Here is a 27,164-nt window from a genome sequence, read left to right as displayed (position 1 = left end):
AACTGGCAGAGTTGTTAAGGCATTAATAGTCCTAATTCACGCTGACACACTTGAAGGAAAAGTATCTATTCTGTGAGTACAAAGGACTCCCCCCTTCGTCCAGTTTCTAGTCTGTTTAGTTTGTTTTTGAGACTAGAGCTAATTTTATGCAGAATTAGATTTTCAAAAAAAAAAAAAACCTCATCTGTTAATCCACCCAGTGCTTTGGGACCCCAAGCTAATTCTCATGCCTATTAGAGATCAGATTCTATCATAATACTCAGGGGAGGGGTGGGGGGGAGCAGCCAGAAGCCCCCCCCCCCCATCCCTTCAGTCAGGGAATCCTCGTGCAATCTGGCACGGTGGTAGCAAAAGCTGGAATGTGCAGTACATAAAGGAGGGGTCCCTACACCTCTGGTCAACAGGCCGCTTAAATCTGCACTGACTTATGATCAGCCAGATCCTGACAGGACCCTGTTTTCACATATGTCCACTAAATCTTACTTGGCCACAATGCATTAGCCTGCATTCACAAGAGCGAAGTGGCTTTATGGACAAAAGCCTACAGTTATCCCAGGGGTGGGCTGAAAGTCTCTCCTTTGGTCTCCCAGTATTTCCTGTTATTGTAGTAATGCTGCATGAAAGACAGCAGTAGGTTTCAATTATATGCTGCAAATAATTCTCCCGAAACATTTTGTAGTGATATTAGTTCCTTGTTGTTTATCGCTGCCAGAGTGGAAATTGGAAGCAATTCTGGTGAATAAAGGTTAATATCTGAACATCAAGTAAATAAATAAGAGTCCACAGAAGACTAAATGAGATTTCCACCTTGTTAGTGAATTAGGGTTTATGGCTTTAAAATGTTATTCTCAAATTCTTTCCTGAAAGGTTTAGGAATAATTATATACCACTTAAAGGACAGGCAGGGCCAGATAAACCTAATAAGTCTATAATTTGTACTAGAGGCAGGGCTTCCTGTAAATGCGAGCTGGATTTAATTTTATCATTTGTACTTTGAAATGTTTGTTGATTATTAATCACATGGTATGTCAGACTTCTGAGGCTGCAGTCCCTCGTTCTTCTGATACATGAGGGCTCAAATGCGTGAACAGGGTTCCCCCAGTAAGCTCATCAGTTACTAACTTTGAGCATCCATTCACACTCAGCTCTATTGCCTTCATGTTAGACTCAGGTTTAAGAACTAGATGATCAGAAGCTGGTTTCTGCTAACACCTGCGTATAATCTAAAAGCCATTTTCTTGATTCTACTGCTGGGCTCTCCTATAGCTAAAGTAGGTAGATAGTATCATATCCTTTCAACAGATAAAGGCACTAGAGATAAAGGTTTGCAGCTAAAGGCACTTTAGCAACTCTGGGCATAACAAGTTAGGTGGCAGACTAGAATGTGCACTTATCCAGGAGCACAAACAGGCAGAAGTTCTTACTTTTGAGGCTTCACACTGAGAAGACGACCGTGCCTATACCTGGCAGTGACCAGTCTTAACCCTTGATGTTTTCAATCCACTTTATATCGAGGGAAGAATGTGCTTCAAAGTCTAACCTCCCCACTATTAGATCAAAGCACTATGCTAAAGATGCCGCCTTGGAAAGGGCTTCTGGGAATATATGCCTTTTTTCATGTGAAAGAAGTGGAGTATTTTTCAAATCAAGCTAATAAACATTTCCTGAGACTCTGTACTGTATGCAAGGCATGATGGGATTATAAAGCTGAGTAAGACATGATACCAGACTTTGGGGAGCTTCTGACCCTATAGAGGCAATAAAATCAATAATCAATTTTAACATAAAGTATTATTCCCTTGAGAACTGAGACTGTCTCTTATTCATTTTTTTATTTAAATTTTGTTAGCAGGGCACCTTGGTGGCTCAGTGGTTGAGCGTCTGCCTTTGGCTCAGGTTGTGATCCTGGGATCAAGTCCTGCATCGGGCTCCTTGCATGGAACCTGCTTTTCTCTCTGCCTATACAGTGTGTGTCTTACTTGTTTTTATATCCCTACTACCTGACACTTAGCTGGGCACACAGAAGATGTTTAATAAATGTTTATGGAATAAACGAACAATTCACTATCCTGATGTCCATTCACTTCTTCACTTACTCATTCACAGCAAAATGCTATGGGGAAGAAGGAGAGATGTCCACCCACGGGTATAAGAGAAAATGGATGTGAAGGTCTATGTGAGATGAGCGGGATGTTTCATTGTCACAAGTAGGAAGAGGCGACAGTTCCCACTACTCCCTGGGAATGAGTAGTCTGACTTGGCTACGTATAGATAAGAGTACAAGGTGTGGGAAGAGGGGAACATAAATCTGGGAAGGTAGAAAGATCAGGGATGGATGGGAGGGTAAAGGGCCTCTACCTCCGGTGACTGCTGTGACCACAAAATACACATGTGGCCAGCACCACAGATTGTGGGTATGTAACCACTATGGGTCTGACGGCTATAGAAACTATTCTGAACACAATGATTGATCATTTGAGTTAGGTTTTCATGCAGAAACTATGGAAGGATACCTATTTGGATGTTAATACCTTGCAGTTTACAACATACTGAAGGAGGAATAGTTTGATTCAAATTCCCACTCTGGACTATGCATTGAGACAGGGGAGTGGGATCTCCGCGGCTGCTTTCAGAAGTTTGTGTGCAACATTCCAGGCACCAGCCAGATAACCAAACCATAAACATACACATGGACTGAGGCAGCCTGTACTGCCAAGCACCCTACTTTAAGCAGACAGGCACATCCAAGCCAGCTTTCTCTTTAGAATCCAAACTTCAGAAGTATGCCTCCAGCTTTCTCAAATAGCTACTTGTCCTAGCTATTTACTTCAAACTTAAAAAAAAAAAAACCCTTTATGAAATAAGGTGTCTTCTGATGCAGATCTGACTGTATAGCTAGACCCTGGGATAGACTGCCTTCCCTGGCCCCCTCCCCAGCCCCCTCTTCTTGGTCTGTTCCTTTGCCTCCTCTTATCCACCTGCTTTTCCTTCTTAATTAATTAGCACAGAGGAGAAACATGCTTATTAACTACACGAATGTCTAGCCTAAGACAGATGGGAATATAGTGACACATAGCCTATCTGGAGCCTTGAAATAAGCCCCCAAAGGCTCTGATCAGCCCAAGTCCAAGGGCTGGAGTCCTAGGAGAGGCCCTTCCTCACAACTTATGTGTGCTTCTTGGCATAGAGTTCTGATGAGCTTAATGCTACGGTTTCTAAGACCACAAGGGAAGCAGCCAAGAAGGAGGGACAGAAGTGACTAAAAGCAGGCATGCTGACAGCAGTACAGAATGACAGCTGACGGCAAGGAAGGAGACAAAAACCATTCAGAAAGCTCAGTTACCCAGAACTGCTCATTTCAAGGTTTTATTGTATTCAAGAATACATATGCAATGAGGAAAGGGCTTTCCTCCTATTCCTCTTATCTTTCCAGATCATCTCATCAGCTCTCAACGCCTTTGCAGTGAAAACACAGAATATCAGAGCTGGCCAGGATCTTGGTGACCAGCTAAGTTCAAAGCCCTCATTTTCTGAACACCAGGAACGGGGCCCTAACATGCTGACTTCCTGAATGCCCATCACCCAGCCGGCCAGTGGCAGAGCAGGGAAAAGCACCCAGGTCTCCTGGCTCCTGGCCCAAAGCTTTCTTCTTCCTGGCAGGGATATGCTTCTCTGCTTATGTTATAGCTTGCGTGCACTTAAAGAACAGCAAAACAAAACAAAACAAAAATCAGCTTGCTTACAGTATAATGAATCTGAAATTCACAACAAACTGCAAAGACAGTAGCTTAGAACTTCTGAAAAGGTCAGTGAAAGGAATTAAAAGCTCTATATATGTTGTCAAGTTCCTAGAAAGCCCTCCCTAGTCACATTTTTATTGCTGTTATTGCTATCAATTGCCCTCACTTAGAAGACGGAAACATCTTTAGTATCGGGGCTCTAGAAGTTACAGTGAATTTGTAAAACACCATGCAGCAAGCCTCCCTTCAAGGACAGAAAACTTTCTCGGCCTCAGCAGATGGCCCCTTTCCACTCATTGTTACCATAGAGTGCTAGCACAAAAAAGCAATGTGGACTGCTTTTACTCCCTGCATTCACTCTCCTGATCATTCCCCATCTTCCCAGGAGGCCACTGGTAAGTCAGGATTGGGAGAGCAAGAGAAGAAAGTCTGGAAAAGAAATACCTGGATCTCAGATCCCTTTAGTTATACACTGGTGTGGTTTTGGTGGTTTCAACTGGTTAGCTCTTTAAATTGGCTCGCACCCTACATCTTGTTCTTAATTATTAACAGGGCTTTAGTCTGTTAAATGTGCTACAGTCGACAACACCAAAAAAAAAAAAAAGTGTTCAAGTACAGAGGGAGGACATGGGAATCAGAAAAACTCTACCTTTCTTCAAACTACCTGGAGTATTATTGTATAATTCTGGGCTGTGCACATGAAGCAAGACATAAATTGAACTGAAGGCTCAGAAGAAGCGGAGGGGGGTAGTCTAGCACAGGGAAGAAGATTTAAAGGGATTTCTACATAGTAGTAATTCTTAGGACATCATTAAGTCCCATGAGCCCTAGGTGTGACAGTCTACCAACAACCAAAGGTTACAAGTGGGGAGTCCTTTCACTTATAACTCATCCAGAAGCCACTGGTCAATCTGCTGTCCCCTGTAGCTATTATCAGCTAAAGAAAGCGTAGCCAAAGCCACATCAGGGCTACTGGGGGAGAGTCCTGAACACCAGGGTCCCTGGGACCATGTGGACACCACGCTGGCCTGGACTCTCAAAGGGACAGCTCCTCCCAATAAGGATACCGAGGCTGTGAATGATTTATCACTCCTGTGCATTACAGGAAACTCATCTACTCTGTCGCCTCTTCTGGGTCCTCACTCTGTTCCCATAGAGGGTACCCCAGGAAGAGGCAGAAAAGCCAGAAATGGCCCTGCCCTAAGAAAGGTACAGCTGTCTTACAACCATAGACCTTACTGGCACACTCCTCTTTCAAGGCCCCATTGAGGGAGAAGAGCATAATAATCATGCGCCATTTGTCAGCCCCAAAAGCAGCAGCTACCCACTCTCCTCTTCCCCTGCACCCCCCCTGCATGCCCCTCCTCCTCCACCCCACCCTTTAAAAGCACCTCTTTCACCAGCCACCTGTCAAAATAAAGCAAGCTACGGATCTTTCAAAAACTGACACTGGAAAGAAGCCGTTGGACAATTTCTTTCCAGGACCTGTTGAAAGATAAAAGACGAAGCAGACAATTTAAAAGGCGAGACTGTACCCTCCCAATCACAAAGCTGAAAGCAGACAAACCGTGGAAGCCAATGACATAGGAAACGCCCTTTGACCAGAGGCAGACATTAGGCATAGCGAAGTTATTTTCCATAAAGAATAAGAAGCTGAATTAAGCCATTTCACAACTAATAGTCATAAAATCTTTTCATTGTAAAAAAGTGGGAGAGGAGGGAGAACGGAGGGTTATTACGAGCTCCTCCTTTTAGAAACAATGACACTGCTTTCTAGGAAGTTCTGTTTAGATGACAAATGTTTTAGGAAGCGTTTTGTTTGGGTTGTTTTTTTTTTTTTTTTTTTTTTGCCTCGTTTTGTTTTGTTTTTTTTAAAGCAAGACACACAGACATGTGGGAGACTCTGCTCCAATGAAAGAGCAGAAGAACCACAGAAGGAAGGCCCTGCCCTTCAAGCAACTCCTTTCTACTCACGTTCGGGCTGAATCCCCTCCCACTCGCCAACATTTCAGCTGTTTCTGGGAATATGGCTGAATGAAGTTTTTAGGAACCAAAGTAGGTGCAGGTTCCTGCCAAGAGCTCAGAGAGGGTACAGCTGGGAAATGCCAGGGAAAAAGTGAATTCTTAGGGCTGACCAGCAACCCGAGTTAAACCTCAGATTTCCTCCCCTTTCCCTCCCCCTGCAGACCTAGAACACAGCAGCCTGGTGTGTGCTGCACTTCCAGTAGGCTTTAGGCACCAGGGAAGTTTCCTGCTTTTACACCTTCTGAACATTTATAAAGCAAGCAAACAAGAAACTCATCGTAAAACTGAATTTTTTTAAAGATTTATTTATTTATTCATGAAAGACACAGACAGAGAGAGAGAGGCAGAGACATAGGCAGAGGGAGAAGCAGGCTCCTCACAGGGAGCCTGATGTGGGACTCAATCCTGGATCCCAGGATCATGACCTGAGCTGAAGGCAGGCACCCAACCGCTGAGCCACCCAGGCGTCCCGTAAAATTGAATTTAAGGAAATCATTCAACAGAAGCCTAACGTGGAAATGAAGATCATCACTATTGTGCTCAATATAAAACCAAACACAAACATGCACACCTATACAAACCACAGGAAATAATCTCAACGTCCACATGGGGAGCCCAGAACAGAGTATACTACATTTACTTCAGGGAATATTACACAGCCATTTGAACTGTACAGAACAGTGTATAACTGTAGAGGTACTTTTCATGGTACGTTAAAAAGAAGAAATATACCAAGTAGTGTGTACTACACTTTAAACCAAGTGCGAGACGCCTGGGTGGCTCAGCGGTTGGGTGTCTGCCTTCAGACCAGGGCGTGATCCTGGAGTCCCGGGATCGAGTCCCACATCGGGCTCCCTGCATGGAGCCTGCTTCTCCCTCTGCTTCTGCCTGTGTCCCTGTGTCTCTCATGAATAAATAAATAAATAAAATATTTTAAAAATAAATAAATAAACCAAGTGCAACCGTATGCACATGAGTAGGGACTGGACAGCGATCCGCAAAGGATATAGAAGTTATTCTTCATTATTGTCATACCATCTTTCCAATTGGAAAAAATGTAACCTACCATAAACCATAATCTCTGGAGGCCAAATAACACTATAACACTACACAGCTCAGTGCCAGGTTCAAAGTCCTGAGGGCAAGGAGAAGAAAAACTGGCCAAAGGAGCAGAAGAACTACAGTCCAGATCTCCCAAATGGTCTGAATTCCTAGATCTCAAGTGGCTTCAGCCCACAGCTTTGCCTTTCCCCCGGTGTGCAACTCTCTGGTTTTCTGGTCCATTCCAGGTGGCTGTGTTGGCGGTCATCACGATGTTATTAGCTACTTCGCAGGACAGTTTGGACTCAGAAACCAAAAGATATGAATTCATACACAAAAGAAAGCAGTTACCAACAAAGAAGAGTTTGATTTTTTTAGACTGAAGACAATACCATGGACCAGAAGGACTGACCGGATTTCTCAAATCTCGTTTCTTTGGATTTCATGGCAGATCAGTACAAGAAATGAAATCACTGATGACACTGATCATTACACTGTTCACTGTTTGGCTGAAGAATCTACATAACAAATACTTTCTAGATTTAGCAAAAAGAAAATGTCTCACCTAAGGAGCTGTTAAGGCTTCTTTTTATCACATAAACAGAAAATGCAGAACCAGTTTAGGGCCCTGTTTTACCTCCACTAACTGCAAAGCCTACTAGTCAAGTATGGATGCCTCATTCCCTGCAATAATTGCCTTGTTTTTCAAGTTCTTTATTCCATCTTCCCTCCATGTATCTTTTTATTTTTGGTTTATATAAAATAGTACATAACACATTGAAAAAAAGACCCATAGCAAGTGCTCGGTAAATGCTATCTACAGTTACTGAGATAATAATTAACAACACATGATTGTACGAATCTTGTTGAATATGGACTAAATAATTTTAAGTATGTAGGGTTTACATCATTACAATTAAAATTTTAAAACCTTGGAAGAAAATGACATGACTTCTTCAAGTGTCAGGCTCTGCCAGATTTTTAAAAATTAAAGACATATTGTTGAAGGATGGGTCACTAGCTCCTTTCAAAACTGCACCCTTGATAATTAAGGACCAACAGATTTCCATTAATAAAGCAATTAGAAGGCTGATGAAATCATGCCAGTCTCTTCTTGGTTGTTTTTGTTAAATGGGAAAAAAATGATCAATATTGACTGATTAAACAAAACAAATAGGAGAGAAAGAAATGAGAGATGAGAAACGCCCAGTCGGGGTTACAATAAACTCTTTAAAAAGGAAGATGAGCGGCGCCTGGGTGGCTCAGTTGGTTAAGTGTCTGCCTTCGACTCAGGTCATGGTCCCAGGGTCCTAGGATCAAGCCCCCTGTCACTGAGCACCCTACTCAGCAGGGAGCCTGCTTCTCCCTCTCCCTCTGTATGTATTCTTTCTCTCTCCCTCTGATAAATTTTTTTTTTTTTAAAAAAAGGAACATGAGGGATCCCTGGGTGGCGCAGCGGTTTGGCACCTGCCTTTGGCCCAGGGCGCGATCCTGGAGACCCGGGATCGAATCCCACATCGGGCTCCCGGTGCATGGAGCCTGCTTCTCCCTCTGCCTGTGTCTCTGCCTCTCTCTCTCTCTCTCTGTAACTATCATAAATAAATAAAAATTAAAAAAAAAAAAAAGGAACATGAGCACCAAGTCAACACTTCAGTGGACAAAATTCCATACAACTAAAAAACATACTTATGTTATGTGGTATCTGAAGAAATTAACAACATTTTACATTTACCTGGAGTAAAATGCCTTGCTATTCTTCCTCATTTAAATTGATCAAAATTTTCCTTCATTTCAAAGACTGATAATCATAACTGAAGTACTTGAATTACATTTTAATGGTCCCTTGGAAACTGTCTGCAGTTGGGGGTTATATTTTCTTCCACAAGAGCACTGCTGAATACACAACATTATACAAATCTAAGGTTTGACATAACTCTCTGATCACACATCAAGTAACTGTTGTAAAGGGTGAAAAACACCTTTACAACCAATTTTTGTTAGGAAAAATACTTAATACTTGAGGCAATTTATATTTGGCAAAATGTAGGATCTAAATCTACATTTCTTAAATGTCACCCCAGGAAGCCACAAAGCATTGGCATAACACTCAAGTATAGGGCACAGATTCAAAGACATTTCTGAAATTAATAACTGTGCCAAATGCAATCATTTCCCTTTATTCTTAGTGATCAGCCTGCAATTTTCTCACATTAAAAACACATCTCAATTTTGGGGGCTACTTCTGCAAAATACGAGGATATAACAGCGGCTGGAACTTCAAGAAAAACAAATACTCCTAACAGCAGAGGTGCCACTAGTCTCCCATGTTAATATGATCAATAATAGAAATGTCTTCTATGGGGGATCCCTGGGTGGCTCAGTGGTTTGGCACCTGCCTTTGGCCCAGGGCGCGGTCCTGCAGTCCCGGGATCGAGTCCCGCGTCGGGCTCCCAGCGTGGAGCCTGCTTCTCCCTCCTCCTGTGTCTCTGCCTCTCTCTCTCTCTCCCTCTATATCTATCATAAATAAATAAATAAATCTTTAAAAACTAAGAAATGCCTTCTATAGATCTAATTAAAGGGAATATGGGCTGAATTATACAATATTTTACAATATCTCTACAATTATATACTATCTCTTCTACAAAGAAATGCACTCATCACTTTCAAACACTAAGTGACCCCTCCCCCAGAAGTGGCTATGGGCAGCCAAAGCAAATTAGAGACCTACTTTAATAAGCAGAGATAGATTTATAACTAACACAATGGTTTCAATTAAAACCGTTGTTCCCAAGGTGTTTGGAAATACTCTCCCCCTCTCAAGGTGTTAAACATCTCCTAATACCATATTTAGGCCATTCATGTGCTTTTAGCAAACCCTTCTATTACAAACCCAGCTGAGATAAACACACTAAGCCTCAGCCTCCACTATCCCAGAATCTCATGGTGTGTTTACTTCATTCTTAAAGCTTAGAAGCAACTGAGAAAATCTCTGGGCTCCAAGGGAAACACTAAGAGGTTATTGGTGAAAACAGTACATGTTGTGTCTCCTTTAAAAATAAAAGCAGAGGGTAGCCTGGGTGGCTCAGTGGTTTAACACTGCCTTCAGCCCAGGGCCTGATCCTGGAAACCTGGAATCAAGTCCCACGTCAGGTTTCCTGCATGGAGCCTGCTTCTCCGCCTCTCTCTCTCTCTCTCTCTCTCTCTCTCTCTCTCTCTCTGTGTGTGTGTGTGTCTGTCACGAATAAATAAATAAAATCTTAAAATCTTAAAATAAAAGCAGAGACAATCACCCCCTCCCCCGCCACGCCAAACTTAAAGCTATGTTTAGACAGCTAAGGGCTGGTTCACCTTATCATGAACTCCTACATCGTAGCCCATACCATGAGTACTTCATAGCATATGGACCATCTGATCGATTACAAAGAAATAAAATGCTTATGTCCTGAATCAGGAAACTATCTTTATAATGATAGAGCGAGCCACAGTATTTTAAATAGGATAAATGCCATAATCTTTATATTTCAATGCATATTTAAAATAAGGCAACTTTATTTTTTTGACATCTTTTTTAAAAGTAAGCTCTATGCCCAACATGGGGCTCAAACTCACATCAAGAGTCACATACTTGGGCAGCCTGGGTGCTCAGTGGTTTAGTGCTGCCTTCAGCCCAGGGCCTGATCCTGGAGACCTGGGATCGAGTCCCACATCAGGCTCTCTGCATGGAGCCTGCTTCTCCCTCTGCCTGTGTCTCTGCCTCTCTCTCTCTCCCTGTGTCCCTCATGAATAAATAAAATCTTAAAAAAAAGAAGAGTCATATACTGTACACCTTGATGGCTCACTCGGTTAAGTGTCTTCCTTCAGTTCAGTTCATGATCCCAGAGTACTGGGATCGAGTCCTGTATCAGGTTCCCTGCTCAGTGGAGAGCCTGCTTCTCCCTCTGCCCCTCCCCATGCTCATGCGCTCTCTCCCTCTCAAATAAATAAATAAAAACTTTTAAAAAATGAGGGGATGCCTGGGTGACTCAGAGGTTGAGCATCTGCCTTTGGCTCAGGTTGTAATCCCGGGATCCTGGGATTGAGTCCCACATCAGGCTGCAGGCAAGGAGCCTGCTTCTCCCTCTGCCTATGTCTCTGCCTCTCTATGTGTCTCTCATGAATAAATAAAATATTTTTAAAAAACTGGACAGGGGGATCCCTGGGTGGCGCAGCGGTTTGGCGCCTGCCTTTGGCCCAGGGCGTGATCCTGGAGACCCGGGATCGAATCCCATATCAGGCTCCCGATGCATGGAGCCTGCTTCTCCCTCTGCCTGTGTCTCTGCCTCTCTCTCTCTCTCTCTCTATCATAAGTAAATAAATAAAAATTAAAAAAAAGAAAAAAAAAAAAACCTTTAAAAAAAAAAAAAAAAACTGGACAGGTCCAGAGGCACCTGGGAGGCTCAGTCAGTTGCACATCGGCCTTCAGCTCAGGTCATGATCTCAGGGTTCTGGGATTGAGCCCCACATCAAGCACCTAGCTCAACAGAAAGTCTGCTTCTCCTCCCTCTGACCCTCCTACCTACTTGTGCTCTCTGTCTAAAATAAATAAAACCATTAAAAAAAACTTAACACTCACAGAGGAAGACATAGACATGGCCAACATGCACACGAGAAAATGCTCTGCATCACTTGCTATCAGGGAAATACAAATCAAAACCACAATGAGATACCACCTCACACCAGTGAGAATGGGGAAAATTAACAAGGCAGGAAACAACAAATGTTGGAGAGGATGCGGAGAAAAGGGAACCCTCTTACACTGTTGGTGGGAATGTGAACTGGTGCAGCCACTCTGGAAAACTGTGGAGGTTCCTCAAAGAATTAAAAATAGACCTGCCCTACGACCCAGCAATTGCACTGCTGGGGATTTACCCCAAAGATTCAGATGCAATGAAACGCCGGGACACCTGCACCCCGAAGTTTCTAGCAGCAATGTCCACAATAGCCAAACTGTGGAAGGAGCCTCACTGTCCATCGAAAGATGAATGGATAAAGAAGATGTGGTTTATGTATACAATGGAATATTACTCAGCCATTAGAAATGACAAATACCCACCATTTGCTTCAACGTGGATGGAACTGGAGGGTATTATGCTGAGTGAAGTAAGTCAATCGGAGAAGGACAAACAGTGTATGTTCTCATTCATCTGGGGAATATAAATAACAGTGAAAGGGAATATAAGGGAAGGGAGAAGAAAAAGACTCCTAACTCGGGGAAACGAACTAGGGGTGGTGGAAGGGGAGGAGGGCGGGGCGTGGAGGTGAATGGGTGATGGGCACTGAGGGGGGCACTTGACGGGATGAGCACTGAGGGTTATTCTCTATGTTGGTAAATTGAACACCAATAAAAAATTAATTTATTTTAAAAAATAAAATAAAATAAAATAATAAAAAATAAATATAAAAAATAAAAAATACTGAACAGGTCTGAATAAGAATATAGCTAAAAACACTGGCTTGTCACCAGAAAATACTGAGAATAATGGGATTTCATGACTACTCATGGCCCCCTGGGTAAACCTTCCAGGTATGTGAGGTCAGGCCCATATACACTTTGAGCCTCAGTTCCTCATTAGGACTGAACAAACTAACAAAAATAGGGTCCTACTTACAGTAATTAATCTAAAATTCTGAAAAATATCACAGGGCATCTGGCTGGCTCAGTGGGTAGACCATGCAGCTCTTGATCTCAGGGTTGTGAGTTCAAGCCCCATGCTGGGCATAGGGACTACCTAAAAAATAAAATTCTGAAAAATATCAATCATATTTCGATTTTAAAAAGTAATCTGAGGGGCGCCCAAATGGCTCAGTGGGTTAAGCGTCTGACTCTTGACCTCAGCTCAGGTCTTGATTTCAGGATTGTGAGTTTAAGCCCTGCACTGGGCTCAACGCTGAGTGTGGAGAATACTTAAAAAAATAGTAATCTGAAAGCTAATCTTTCTTGAAATGGAGAAAGCCCTGTTCTCAAAGCCCTGATACACAGCAGGGATGCTCCTTCCCAAATTTACTCCTGGGGCTGCATTTGCTCTTGATCCTATCTCCCTAGACACTCGGCTCCCCAAGCCAGCTCCTTCCTCCCCTCTGGGCAACCTCTGCATACTTGCTCAAGATTAATACAGTATTGGGGAGGGCAGAAATTCTGCTATCAATTGACAGGTGCATCTGGTCCATATTTTGCTGAACCAGAGTTCTACTGTAACAATCATGCTGGGCCAGAGGGCTTCATTTTGAGCCACTCATCATTCAAAAAATCCAATATTTCTGTGGTCTCTGTGGCCCAAAAGTGGATGCTCAACTTTCCCAGAACCCCGAAGGCTTTAGCGCTCCCAGTACTGAGCTGATTACTCTGCAGAGCACTTGGAGAACAGAAAAAAATGATGCAAGAGTTCATTTTGCATTTTGGGGTGCCCATGTAATCCCAACCCCTAAAATGATGGCTGAGGCATATTACCAGAGAAGAGTGCTCCATGAAAGCCTCAGTAATTTAGCCCACCTCCCCTGCACTGCTCTACCAAGTACTCTAGAATTCGCCTCAGGACCCAATGATAGAAACAGACCCTGGCCATTCATGTATGGGGGGGGGGGGGCTTGTGATGGTGTCAAAAAGCCCTACTCCTGGGAGATGAGAAGAGCCCCATGGACCTAAATGCTGAAGAAAACTATGTTTCACCCTGATCATCATTCACCCAAGACCAAGGGCTTCTCCTCAGAAACAGTTATCACAGTTGTAGTTGCAAAGAATAAAGCAGAGAGGGAGAGGGACAATGTGTGTTTGCGAGGGGGTGTGGGTTCGACTTTAGAGGTCAAGAAAGGCTTCTCAGTTAAGGGAATAGGTAATCAAAGCCCCAAAACATTTGAGGGAGCCATGGTGCTATGCGGGAGCAGTGCTCCAGGTGTTGAGAGTAAGGCAAAGGAACTTGTACCGGAGTGTGCCTTGAAGACCAGAGACACCAACATGTGGTGGGGACCGGGGGTGGGGGATTGGGGGAAACAACATAGGAAAAGACAGTGTGGGCTGCCATGGGAGGGGGCAATGGGCAGACCCCAGAAGGCCTCACAAGCTTTGGCTTTCACTCCAGATGGCAAGGGGAACCCCTGGAGCATTCTGGGCAGAGAAATGATACTGACTCAGGGTTAACAGAAAAGGATCTCACTGATTGATGTGCTGAGAAAGACTGGGCAGGGGTGACATGGAATGGGAAAGGAGACCAGGACAGTAGCTGCCCAAGGTGGGTGAGAGGGGGGAGGTAAGAGGAGGACAGATTCTGGATAAATCTTGAAAGCAGTGTCCAAAGGTAGAACTTATGAAAGAGCATCTCTACAGAAGCTGCTTCCTACTCAGCCTCCTGATTCTGCTCAGATCACAAGAAAACTGACACAGTCCCTTATTCTGTAAGGCTGTAGATTTCCTCATTTGCCCTCCAACTGGAGAGATAAACAAGGCTATCTTCTGAGATTGCCACACTGCTTAATCATCAATCAGCCTCCCGCCAGCTGAGCCTTCTTCCTAGAGTGTCTAGGCCCATCGGACCTGACAGGGCAGGAAAAAGAAAAAGTTAGTTCCAAACTAGCGGAAAATGAAGCAGAACATGAACCAAGCAACCAGCCAGGGGCATTGGGTTCAAATTCAGTCTAAAGCAAAACCACAGGAAGTCTGGGTGGCTCAAATGGTTGGGCGTCTGCCTCATGGTCTCGGGATCCTAGAATCAAGCCCTACATCAGGCTCCTTGCTCAACGGGAAGCCTGCTTCTCCCTTCTCCCTCTGCTCCTCTCTGCCCTCGCCCGTGTTCTCTCCAATAAATAAAATCTTTTTTTTATAAATAAATAAATAAAGCAAGCAAGCAAGCAAGCAAGCGAACCTGCTGTACTCCTCCCCTTAAAAGAATTCTCCCCCATCAACACAAAACACTTCCTCCTCAGAGCCTCCAACATCCTAGGTCAGGGAGTGATTTTTAAGCCCGGTGTCTCAAAAGCACACCAGTGAAAAGTTGTCTTGTTTTGCAATTTAGAATCTTAGCATGGGGAAATATTCTATAATTAAGGCAATTTTAACAATAGCAGATAATAATTTGACTATAAATTGTAAGGAATGTAATGACTGCTTATTCTGGCACCAAAGAAACAGGACTTTCTGTGAAGTGACTGCCAAGAAAAATGATACTCCCACTCAGACTGGACCATTGCAAGTAGTAACTGTTAACCACATGCTCTACACTGCAGTTTGCAAGGACACAGCACTTTGTTTTCGTCTCTAACCAAACACCAGGCTGAGAACCCAAATGGAGACAAACTGTGGTAGAACAGAAACAATAACTGAAAGGGGGAAAAAAGTCCTGTGGCTTAATGCTCACTGGGATGCCCACGTCAAGAGAGAGCGAGGGAAAGTTCTGCAGCCCAAAAGCACCGCATATCAAGAAAGAAGCCAGGCTTAAAAGGCTTGCAAAAGCCAACTAACACAGTAGCTGTAAGAAGAAAGGGCTAGAATGAAAAGGATGGCTGGGATGAAGCAGAGGCCAGGTGACCTTGAGGTAGACTAACCAAGAACATGAATCCTGCCTGGGGCCTGCCCCAGGCCTCCTGGGGAAGCAGCGGGGAGTGAGCAAGCCTCCCTTTTCTAAAAGCACCTCTGCAGGTATGGTGGCATTCCTATTAACATCTGGACTAGATGGTCTAAGAAGCAACCATTTGTCCACCAGGATTAAAACAAACTACATGAAATACTCAAGCTCCCACCTCCAAGCAAGAAGTAACACTACCTTCTAGGTTTGAAAAGAGGATTCTGCTTTTTGCCAGCTCTCATTTAGGCATCCAGGAGTGAATGCAGAAATTTTAAAATCAATAGCTATACATGAATTCACTTAAAAGGGACAAATGGATGGGGCACCTGGGTGGCTCAGTGGTTGGGCATCTGCCTTTAGCTCAGGGCATGATCCTGGGATCCGGGACTCAGTCCCACATCAGGCTCCCAGTGGGAAGCCTGCTTCTCCCTCTGCCTATGTCTCTGCCTCTCTCTCTCATGAAGAAGTAAATTAATAACAATTTTTAAAAATTAAAATAAATAGTAAAAGGGACAAATAGAAACATTGACAATATATAAAAGGCAAAAGTCACACCCAACCTTATTTTTGAACCACAAACATTGCTCAAATACTTCCCATGTGCCGTTCAGTGTGTCAGAAACTGGAGCTATGTGGTCTCAGAACAGGCATGATGGAGTAAAAAGGGCTTTTTGTTTTAAAGGTTCAAATACGGGACATGGTCAAAGCCAAGGACCATCAAATATATGCACTCCAATCCTTAACTTCTAGTGCTTTTTTATTACGATTATCCATTGACTCAGTTTGGTAAATGTTTAAAAAGGAAATCAATATTCAAATATTTAAGCCTGTCCCCTCACCAAAAGCCAGCTCTTGCCTCTTGTGACTTTAGGTCACAATGTCTGTTTCCCAAGCAAAGTGCAGTAGCAGAGCACAGCAGGCAGTAACATTACTAAGGAACCAAATGGAACTTGGATGTTCTAGAGGGCTTAGAAGAGAAGGTGGGGAGGAACAAGATCACCAGCCAAAAGGTCTAAAGTGAAGAAGCCACCGAATTAATAATAGTCTTTAACTTTTTTTTTTTAAAGAAAAGGACAAAGTGACACATTGAATGGACCCCTTATTGATCCAGCTCTGGGTAACCAGGTGCCCTCCAAGGGTGAATGGGTTAGTGAAGTGAACCTTCCTTTCTTTCAAGAACAAGTTTGGATTTCAAATAGGCCTACTCTTTCTGAGGTCCACTCACTATATATTTAATTATGCCAAACACTATTATTTGATACTGCCCTGAAGCATCCTAGTGTCCTCGGGGGTTGGGGAGCTGCCTCTAAGCATTCGTCCCATTCTAGAAGAGTTCAAACAACTGAAAGAACAGTCAAGATCAGCAAGTCCTGGTTCTACTGCTCAGCTTCTGCACCCAACCACCCCCATCACCCCCCCACACCCCCTCCCCGGCCACCTGGTCACTCTCGCTTCTCCCAGATGTCAAGTCTTGACTGCCTCTAAAGCCATCCCCATCCTGGTGACTCCTCCACTCCTCAACCATCACTACCTGCTACTTCTAATTAGCCAGGGGCCGGGAGGCAAGATTACCATTCTATCTTCCCACTGTCCACCTGATTTGAATGCAAGAACCTCAAAAGCTTGACTGATTTTAAACCTCTTTGAATCCCTAGCACCCAGCATTTTGCTCTTGACAGAAGAGCTATTCAATCAATGATTGCTGATGATAAATTCCCAAAGGCCTGGTCTCCAAGTAGAATGCATGGGCTTTATGACAGCTGTTTCCATCATGTAGCTTTTCTGCTTACTTCCACATTCCCAGCTGTGTTCTGGATGGCTGTGCCGGCCAGAAGCCTAGGGATTTACTGTACTTCTATTTCTTGATAAGATACTTGAAGAGAATAAACACATGGCAAAGAGGACATTAAAGTAAGGGATAAAGAGATCTTTTTTATTTTACCAATAAAGAGAAAGGGAAGAAATATCACCTAGCACACTGACACTTAATAAATGACAAGCAAGACTGGATTCCTTTCTAATTCTCTCCAAAGTACTCTCAATGGCCTGGGCTTACTTCTATACCCTCAGCAAAGCATCATAGGCTATGCGTCACTTGCATCTTGATTACAGAATATATTTTTCCAAGTACAGCAGACCTTCCTCCTAAATTCAAGTTAGCAAAAAATTAAAAAGAGCCAGCAAGGAGAGTCTAAATTGAAGCTCCCTTCTGAGACGATACTTGTTGAATTTTATCAGAAAATCGAGAATCATAGAATCTCCGAGGTGGAGGGACCTGGACAAAATCTAGGGTGGTGGTTCTGGACCATGGCTGCTCACTGGGACCACTGGGGAGCTTTTAAAAATTATCATGACCTAGCCCCACTGCTGGAAAGTGTGATTTAACTGGTCTGGGGTGGTGCCCAGGCATGAGATTTTAAAAACGCACCATGTGATTCTAATGTGCAACCAGGGTCAACCATCCTTGATCTAACACAGCACTCTAACGCCCCTGGCTCCTATTTTTCAGACAAAGAGGGGAGGAACCTGACCAAGATATCCAACAACTAATCTGTCAGGGCTTAGCTAGGACTGCCCCTTCCAGGAAACTGTGTCCTCTCCATGTAAAAACTACTACCATCTAGGACAGTGAGGTTTTCCTAGCTTCTCTCCTCAGTAAACCAACCCCCCTCCCCACCCATCCCAAAGTGAATGCATTTTCTGAATTGTCTCTGCCTTGGAATCCCATTGCAAAATTCGAGAAAACCTATACTATGTCTGTTTCCCTGCATCCACTTGCTCCTTTTCTCTCCAAGAACTCTTGAAAGGTTAATCAGGCATGGTTTCCCCCTTCAAGAAGCCACCGTGCTTTTCTCCTCTGATAGGACTAGACTCACTGAGGGCACCCCTGTCCCCATCATCCTCACGTGGGCCTTCTTTCAAATCCCTCGCAAGGTGCACCTCCAGTTCTTGTGGCTCCCTCACTTTCTAGTCTGTACCTGCCCTGCCATACCTCCTGGCCTTCCCTCTCCTCCTGGCCAAAGCTCTTTCCATTTTGTGAAAGATTCCTTTTCCCCTGAAGCAGCCTCTTTTGCTCTGCCAGTTAGTCATGCCGGCTTCTTTTTTTCTTCCCCCAAGCAGCTGGTCTTTTTGATGTCTGGCACACATTTATCTGGGCTTCCAATAAGATGTTTTTACATAGTTTCCAGGCTTCCTGGAGGTTATTGACTTTTTTTTTTTTTTTTTTGGTAACTCTTCCATTCAATTTTTTTCTCCTAATTTCTAACATTTGTTAGAGTTTCTTTTTCAAAAGTTGAATACCTGGCTGATGGATCTCTTTGATTTCTCTCTCCTACCAGATTGCTGAATTAAATGCATCAGAACTTAAATATAACATTTCAAATTACCTACAGAATAGAATCGCTTCATGAATTTTCTGCACTTTCATGTTCTCTGTAGTAAGCAACAGATGCTTAGCCAAGTGGAATTGAAAATGCTCGTTCTTACCTGTGCGTGTTTCAGTGGGGCTGCTTACATAAAACATTCTGATATCTTTAAGCCGGTGTTCTTCTGCTTGGTTAAGACAATCAACTTCAGATTTTATTTTCTAAAAGGTAACAGCTCTACACACCAAATCTGATGTGCTAAATTACTCTTCTAAATTTGCTCCAAATTGTCTAACACAGAAACCTCAGTTACCTATTCCTTAAAGGAGATCTCACAGCACAAAGGAAAACAATTCTGAACCTTGCTGACAAATTCTGATAGCACTCCATTATTAATCAAGTGGTTGAGTACTATCCCCCCAAAAAAATCATAAAACATTTAATATCTGCTATATCAACATATTACAGAGATTTACCCTAAATTCATTTCACTTCAGAATGTTTAGCTCTAAAAGATTCCCAGGAGAGCAAGATACCATGGGATGACAATCTATCATCAAGGCAGTATAAACCCTATTTTTTTTTTTTTTTATTTTATTTATGATAGTCGCACAGAGAGAGAGAGAGAAGCAGAGACATAGGCAGAGGGAGAAGCAGGCTCCATGCACCGGGAGCCTGACGTGGGATTCGATCCCGGGTCTCCAGGATCGCGCCCTGGGCCAAAGGCAGGCGCCAAACCGCTGCGCCACCCAGGGATCCCAGTATAAACCCTATTATGGCAATGGGATCCTGGCAGAATTGTCTACGTCATCCCCCGCCCCCACACATTTACTGAATACTGCCCTTGAGCTTTATCACACTTGTCCTGAGTTGCTTACAGTTGAGAAGGCCCATAGGTGCCTGCATGCACAATTAACAGGAGACCATTAGGTGCAAAGACCATCGATCTGATTCAAGCAAAGAATTAGGAAGAGGGCACATAACTCTGGGGAGTTCAGAAGGGACTTAATGAAAGTATCATTTGCCATACTTGAAGCCACTGAAGCTCAAAGCAGAGGAAGGGTTCCATTCAAAGCACCGCAGTAACAAAACGATGCTCAGCATGGAAAGAGAGGGTAACAAGGCAAGAGAAAGGCAGACCCATTAAGAACTATATACTTATGTTCAGTCACTATATCGTATACCTGAAACTAACAGAACACCGTATGTTCGCTCCACTGGAATTAAAATAAAACTTAAAAAAAAAAAAACTGCCTACTTAAAGCAACCTCCTGACAGCTCTCACTGCCTTGATTCCCCTCGCCTCACCGACCCTTAACTCGCAGGGACACCAGTTCTCTTCCTAAAAACAGTGACTAATGACTTTGCCCTCCTCAGAAACCATCACCACTTCCCCATAACCCAAGAAATACAATTTATATTCCTTCTCCTGTTAACACTAGGTTGTCTGTGGCAGGGTATTAATACTTTGCCTGTAAAGACATGACTGAATCCTCTCTCTACTATAGTTATCAGACTAGCACTGGGATGGTCTTTTGCTGGTCAATGGTCCTCTCATAGCTCCTATTTCTAAAGCTAGCCCTCCACGGGTGGTGGAAAAGTAGTCTTACAATCTAACTGTACAACACTGCACAAAATGTTCTTCTGGGTCAGGGAAGACTTGGGTTCAGATCCCACCTCTACCATACACTAGCTGTGAGCCTGTGAATCTATTTCCAAATCACTTTGAGTCTCAGTTTCCAGGTCTCATAAAATGGGGAAGATGATGAAGATAATAATGCTTTTGACTTCATATGGTTGTTGTAGATTTTAACTGCAAGAACATGTAAAACCCTTGGCTTCGGACCGGGTCCAGAGAAAGCAATCAATAGCTGCAAGCTATTTTCCTGAGGCCAAAATGCATTTTTTATTGTGAACATATGTGGGAACCACCTCAGTGCCCAAACAGTTAACGTTACTGGGGAGCCAGACACTCCCTTCCAACTGATTTAGATTAACGCTGATGTTGTTTCCCTTGTAGAGACAACAAGAAACTTCCTTTTCATTCCTCAGTCTAGTCTCCAGCTAATCCTGAAATTGCATGCAACCCAATGTGAGTCAAATAAAAGGAAAATAGTAATTATGCTGAATCAAACATTTTATATTTGTATGTTCTAACTAGAGTTTGAGCTGCATAAGCCAGAACTTTTATTAAGTTCTTTTTTGTGTATGTCCAGAAAGTAGTTCCTATACTACTTGGGACTATCTCTATACTGACAGGCCCCGTCACTCAATTAGACCCTCTTTCTTAAGTGAAATCCAAGTAGCCAAACTGAGGATTCCAACAGAATAGAAGATCGCCAAGTTCTCCGCAAAATCCAACCCACCCACTTGAAGTAGGAAAGACGAAATGCAAATCGTGAGGACTTATTCTGTCTTACATATAATAATCAACTCAGTACCAGAAAGTATGCCTACCTCTCCAACACATATAACACATATATACTTTTTGCCATGTGATCCTAACATAGCTTATGTCATTCCCAGAATCCTTTGAGACATACATATGTGCATGTATGTGTGCTCCCCTCAAGTGCACTGCTCATGAACATGAATGGGAACAAGAAACCAAAACTCCAAAACTCACAATTATGACACAAAGTTCTCCTTGGTATCCTTCAATGTCCCTATGAAAGAGACCTATGGCGGGATTAAGAACATCTCTACCCAACTGCCTAACTCTAATAAACAATTTCAGAGACACTTGAGTGGCTCAGTGGTTGAGCAACTGCCTTCGGCTCAGGGTGTGACACCAGGCTCCCTGAAGCCTGCTTCTCCCTTTGCCTATGTCTCTGCCTCTCTGTGTGTGTCTCTCATGAATCAATAAATAAAATCTCTTTTAAAAAAAAGACAATTTCAGCAAAAAGTAGTAATAAAATGCCAACTGTTGAGGTTCCTGGCTGACTCTTGATCTCAGGGCCATGAGTCTGAGCCCCATGCTGGATGTAGAGATTACTTAAATAATAACTTTGGGACGCCTGGGTGGTTCAGTGGTCAAGCATCTGCCTTCAGCTCAGGGCGTGATCCCAGAGTCCCAGAATCGAGTCCCACATCAGGCTCCTTGCATGGAGCCTGCCTCTCTCTCTGTGTCTCTCATGAATAAATAAAATATTTTAAAAAATCAAAAAAATAAAACTTTGAAAAATAATTGAAAAAATAAAATCAAATGCCAATTGTTGCCTCTCTCTAACCCTGTCTTTATGGAGGGGAAGCACAATGCAAATTGTTAGATTTTTAAATTTCGTATTACCATTGATATTATGTTTTCCTAGTGAACTAGCATCACCAAGTTAATAATCCAGTCCCAAATACCTTCTACCTTGGAACTGTAGGCACTCCTTACTCCTCATCTGTAACCCACAGGGAGTACTTCTCTCACAAGGTGTTGCTGTGTGCACGTGGCTTGTCTTCCTACTACTTGGAAAGGTCCTGGTGGCAAAGGCCCCTCTGGCCCTTCTTGCTGCCTCCAGGATGGCCAGCACAGAATACTGGACATAGTAGGTGCTCCAAAAGAAAATATGTCCGTTGAAGGCTGAACAAAAACAGGTCCTTGGTGTTAATAATCCCTTTTGATATACACGTTATTTGGTAAGTTCGGGGGTCAAGGAAACAGGCAATGCAGGATCTCTCCTAGAAGACCTGTCAGCATGATATACTCCCTGATACCCTTAAGTATGATCCAAAAAAGACTGAGACTCCTTAAGAACACAGAGTATTCTTAAAGCCTGTTCAAACCTCTAGAAGACAAGGCTGACTGGAATAAAATCTTTCCACTTGGGTGAAGCCTGGTGCTAGGTACCCAGGCATTATGACCCTTTGCCTGAAAACAATCCTGGACTTTTTGCATATTAAAAAATGGGGGATCCCTGGGTGGCTCAGCGGTTTAGCACCTGCCTTGGGCCCAGGGCGTGATCCTAGAGTCCCAGGATCAAGTCCCACATCAGGCTCCCTGTATGGAGCCTGCTTCTCCCTCTGCCTGTGTGTGTGTGTGTGTGTGTGTGTGTGTGTGTGTGTGTGTGTCTGTCTGTCTCTATCTCTGTGTCTCTCATGAATAAATAAATAAAATCTTAAAAAAAAGAAAGATCCCCCTGCCCCCGTGCCACACACACACACCCCTGGCCAGGGAAAATGCCTGGCAATTCATTCAGACACAGGCCGTATACATGTCACTATATGGACTACCCTCCCAAAAATGACCAAAATTATCTGAGCGTAGCCCAAGGAAGACAAGGCTAATGTATGCATCTAAACAGGCCAGGGTGATGGTAAAGATTACCCCCTGTTTCTATACTGGCCGTCTAAAGGTATTTACTTGGGTCTGTCTGTGTTGTGACAGTGTCCTGGACTCAAATGAATGCCTCTAACACTCCACATTTTTGAGCCATTCAGTCATGCATTTTTGTTATTGTTGAAAGTGGTGCGAAATTGCACTGCATGAGCTAAAGTCCTTGGTGGTCTTCCAAGGATTCCAGCTAAAAAGGCACTTCCTTTGTTCCTCAGGAGAATGCAGTCCAGTAGGTCATTCAAAAGGGGAAATAAAAGCAGCAGCCCTGGGAGGGAGATGAAGGACAAGACAAAAAGAATAAAATGTTTTGGGTGTGAGCACATTAGTTTCCATTTCCTGCTGCTGGTCACCAATAACTCTCCTATCTTTGGGGGGAAATATCCATATAGACATTTATGCAAAAATATCACTCAGGTGTTTGCTGGGGACCAGGGCAATCAAAGGGAACACCTAGCACAGTCCTTGAGCACCCTTCAAACTTCCTGTTCCCTGGGATGCTGGCTGGGGAAGAGGTCCTGCTGTCAGGAGCCTGCCCTGAGCCAAGCTGGAGAAAGGGGGGGGGGGGGCAAATCTCACAACCCACTCCTTGAATGCCTCCAGTCCAGCTCAAAGACACATATTGTTTGCAGGAGCAGAAGATGAAAACTTGTCACATTCCCATTAAGTGCATCGCTGCATCTCTCCCTTCAAAATGCCGGAATGACAACTGTAACTTTCACGCCAATCATCTCTGCTGGGCCCAGGCCCAAACCATGCAGGGCACAAAGCCCCCAGGTCTGACCTGCAGAGCCCCCAAGCTTCAGTGACTGCTGGGTCACTTCGCTGTTTCTGGCGGGGCGGGAGGGAGAGGGGAAAGAAAGAGGGCTTTTCAGGGCTCCACAACCAATAAAATCATGCCGCTGTGAGGACATTCTTGAGTTCCCCAAAAGACAGGCAGCTCAAGGGCAAAGAGTCTCTAATCAGTAGCGTGCGAGTTATTTGATAACTACCAAGGTACAGTGGGCTCCTCGGCTGCTCCAACAATTTCTTGAGTTCTATTTCTAGACGGATGCCGAATACCCTCAGAAAGTGCCCAGCGACTTCCCTCAATTACCTTTGTAATTTATATGTAATTGAGGACTGCACTTAATCTCCAAGGTTATTAATAGCCCTTCCAAAAAATGACCCCCACGTCTTTCTTAAGCCTCTGGAAGCGCCTGGTTGAAATTACAGTATTTCCTTTGCTGGCTGCCGGCCCCCTGCCTGCCCCACCCGGGTGACCGGCCCCGCGAGGCAAAGGCGCGCTCTCCTCACTTCCATGAAAGGTTCGGAATGAAGGCTTGGCCCCCCGGGGGCTCGAACCGCTCTCTCCTCCGTTAGGTTACGCTGGCCAGCAGCCAGCTAGAGCCGTGCTGCTTTCTAAACCCTCAGGGTGAACGGGCTACCTGCGCCGCCGCCGGCCCCGGCGCAGCCTGCGGGGCTGCGCGCAACAGTTGCCCTCCGCGAATCAGAGACCGCGACCCGGAGGGGACCCAGCTATCTGCCGGCCGCCCGCCGCCGCCGCCGGCCTCGCGAGGAGGGGCGGAGGGCGTCCGCCGAAATGCCGCCTCCCCAGCGCTCCTAGAAGGGCTTTCACCAACACCCCACGCACCGCCCCCCCCCCCCGCGCCGAAATCCGTTGAACTTTTTCACAGGCTAAGGCTTCTCCATTTGCATAACCATCTCCAAACTGAGATTCGGGTTTCCTGCAGTCAGTCCTTTCAAAGGTTTGTAATTGAATGTGCAATTAACCCTGAAAATGAGGTGAGAAAAAAAGAAAGGGGGGTGGTGGAAGTACCCTTCCCGTGCAGCACCTTCCGGAAAGCAGGAGAGTTCCCAAAAGTCAGGGTTTGGAGGGGTGGAGAGTCTTTTGCTTTTTAAAGGCGACTTCTAAAGCCGCTGGAGCTACTAAAACTCCTAATCCGCGTCAGCGGTGGAAGAGAGGCGGGGAGAGGGGTTTTAAAGAACATCAATGAAACCTCCATTCGAGTTTCACGTTTGGTGTCCCCAGGAATCCGGCAAGCCGTAGGTTGCCCCACCACCACTACCACCACCACCCCACCGGCGACCCTCACCCCCTCCCGGCCTCTCGTCGCCCACACAACAAAGCGTGGAGCCCAGTGAGGAGTTCAACCCGGAACAGGCGAGGGAGACCGTGACACGCACTTTGCGGGCCATAGTCCTCGGGGCTCCCCGGGACCGGGAAGACGCGGCGGGGCGGGAGAAGCCGCGGGGTGGCACCCGGCCCGTCGGCGGTGCCCCTCCACTCGCGGCCCCGGGGGCCGCGCTGTGCCGGGGCTCGTTCTCGCGCTCTCTCCTGCCTGCCTGCCCATTGCTCCCCCACCCCCCCGGGGTACCTGCGGCCTCGCGGGGGGCTCCGCGGCCCCTTCCCCGGGGTGCCTGCCTCCGCGCGCGACTCCCGGGGGCCCCTACCTACCGTTGATCTCGTGCGTGGGGGCATCGTTCTTATTGAAGCCTTTGGACACGTAGAGCCGTCGCACTTCCGAGCAACTTTTCGACTTGGGCTCGGCAGCCAGCAGCGCGGCGCAGAGCACGGCCAGGGTGCAGAGAAGCGCGGGCATGCCGAACCGGGCCATGGTGTGGGCCGGGGCCGACGCGCTCCCACCTCTGGGGCAGGCGGAGAGTGGCGGGCGCGGGCAGAGGGGCGCGCGGCCGGGGGCTCGCGGGCGGAGCGGAGCGAGGGGGCGAGGGAGTTAGGGCAGGAGTTGGGAGAGCAGCGGGAAGGAGATGCGGGGCGAAAAGTGGTGCTGGGCCTCGCGCGTCAGGCAACGGTCCCTGGTGCCAGGCGCCCGGCCGAGTTAGGAGGAGGAGGGCGTGGAGGCGGCGCGCGGCCCACGGGAGCGGTGGCGCGGGCCGGTGGGTTCTGGGCTCCGCGGGGCGGCGGACGGGGCGCGCCGGCCGGCAGCGGGACAGGGGCGCGGGGAAGGACGAGAAGGTGGCAGGCGCCGCCGGGGCCGCGGAGGGCGTGGGCGGCGGCGGGCGCTCGCTGCGCGCTGCTCGGGCTGCCCGGCGCCGGTCCGCTCTCCTGGCTCCGCTCGGCTCACTCTGCCCTCGGCCGCGCGGCTGTGCCCTCCTCAGCTCCGCCGCTGATTGACTGGCCGGCGTGCGCGGCGACGCTCGGCAAACTTGGCCCAGCGGGCGGCACTCAGGGGGAGGGGGCGGGCGGCGGGGGGGCCGGAGACGGGCGGGAGCTCGCAGGGCCGGGACAGGAGAAAACCTGGAAGCGGGCTAGGATCCGGAGCGGCCAAATCCACTTCCTAGGGGGCCGCACCGGGCGCGCGGCGCTCCCTCGCGCGACACGCCCCGCGGGGCTCCTCCCTCCTCCCCTCCTCCCTCCTCCCCCCTCCCTTTCTCCCCGCCTCCCCGCCTCCCCGCCTCTCCTCCCCAGGGAGGGGAGGCGAGGAGATGCCTGCCGCCCCCCACCCAAAGAGGGAGGGCTAACTTCTCCGACGGTGTAGGGCCCAAGCCCCGGGGAACCGCGCGCCCGGGCACTTGTCCTGCAGCCCACAGCCGAGTCACAGGCTTTCTGCGCGCGGCCACCTGACTCGCTGACGGTGGGCCAAAGCCAGGCGGAGCCCTCCCGCCTCGGTACCTGCCCTCCCAGCCGCCCCGCTCCTGGGCCCGGAGGGAAAGGCGCTGGCACGACTCGCATTGTTTCGCCGCAGGCACCGGAGGACTTCGGACTCCCAGCTGGCCCGAGACCCTCACCTGGCCCTCTCAGACCTGCTTCCCATCCAACGGGGCTCCATGAGCGCCGACTAGTTCGGAACCCGGCAGGCATTCTCCTCCCCCGCCTTCCCCTAGCCACGCCTGGTTCTGCTGCAGATCTACCCAAACCCTGAAGTGGGAGAACCTCCCCCTCTCCCCATGCGCGAGGCGATGGGACAGTGAAGCATGAACTCAGAGACTTTAGATACCTGGCCCAAATCCTCCTTGTGCATGTAGGGAAACTGAGGCCCAGGGAAGGGGAGTGACTCGCTAAAAGCATGCAGCTGGTGTGTGAGTCCAGAACCCTGGGCTACGCTCCCAGGTCACG

At 46.3% G+C, this 27,164-nt stretch overlaps 1 protein-coding gene across 2 annotated transcripts in view; it reads right to left on the bottom strand.

Moving 5' to 3' along the window:
* Positions 1 to 26,938, bottom strand: part of GPC4 (glypican 4) — a 116,872-nt gene extending 89,934 nt beyond the window's left edge. The window contains exon 1 of one of the 2 annotated variants that reach the window (XM_072818115.1): positions 26,837 to 26,938. In XM_072818115.1, the coding sequence (XP_072674216.1) occupies positions 26,837 to 26,909 (73 nt within the window). In that variant the 5' untranslated portion in view covers positions 26,910 to 26,938. Of the gene's footprint in view, positions 1 to 25,544; positions 26,163 to 26,836 lie in introns of those variants that run through there. The other variant, XM_072818114.1, reaches the window with a different exon arrangement.
* Positions 26,939 to 27,164: the final 226 nt, after the last annotated feature.

This window comes from Canis lupus, chromosome X, assembly GCF_048164855.1.
Source record: "Canis lupus baileyi chromosome X, mCanLup2.hap1, whole genome shotgun sequence".
NCBI lineage: Eukaryota > Metazoa > Chordata > Mammalia > Carnivora > Canidae > Canis > Canis lupus.
This window is presented reverse-complemented; position numbering and strand designations above follow the sequence as displayed.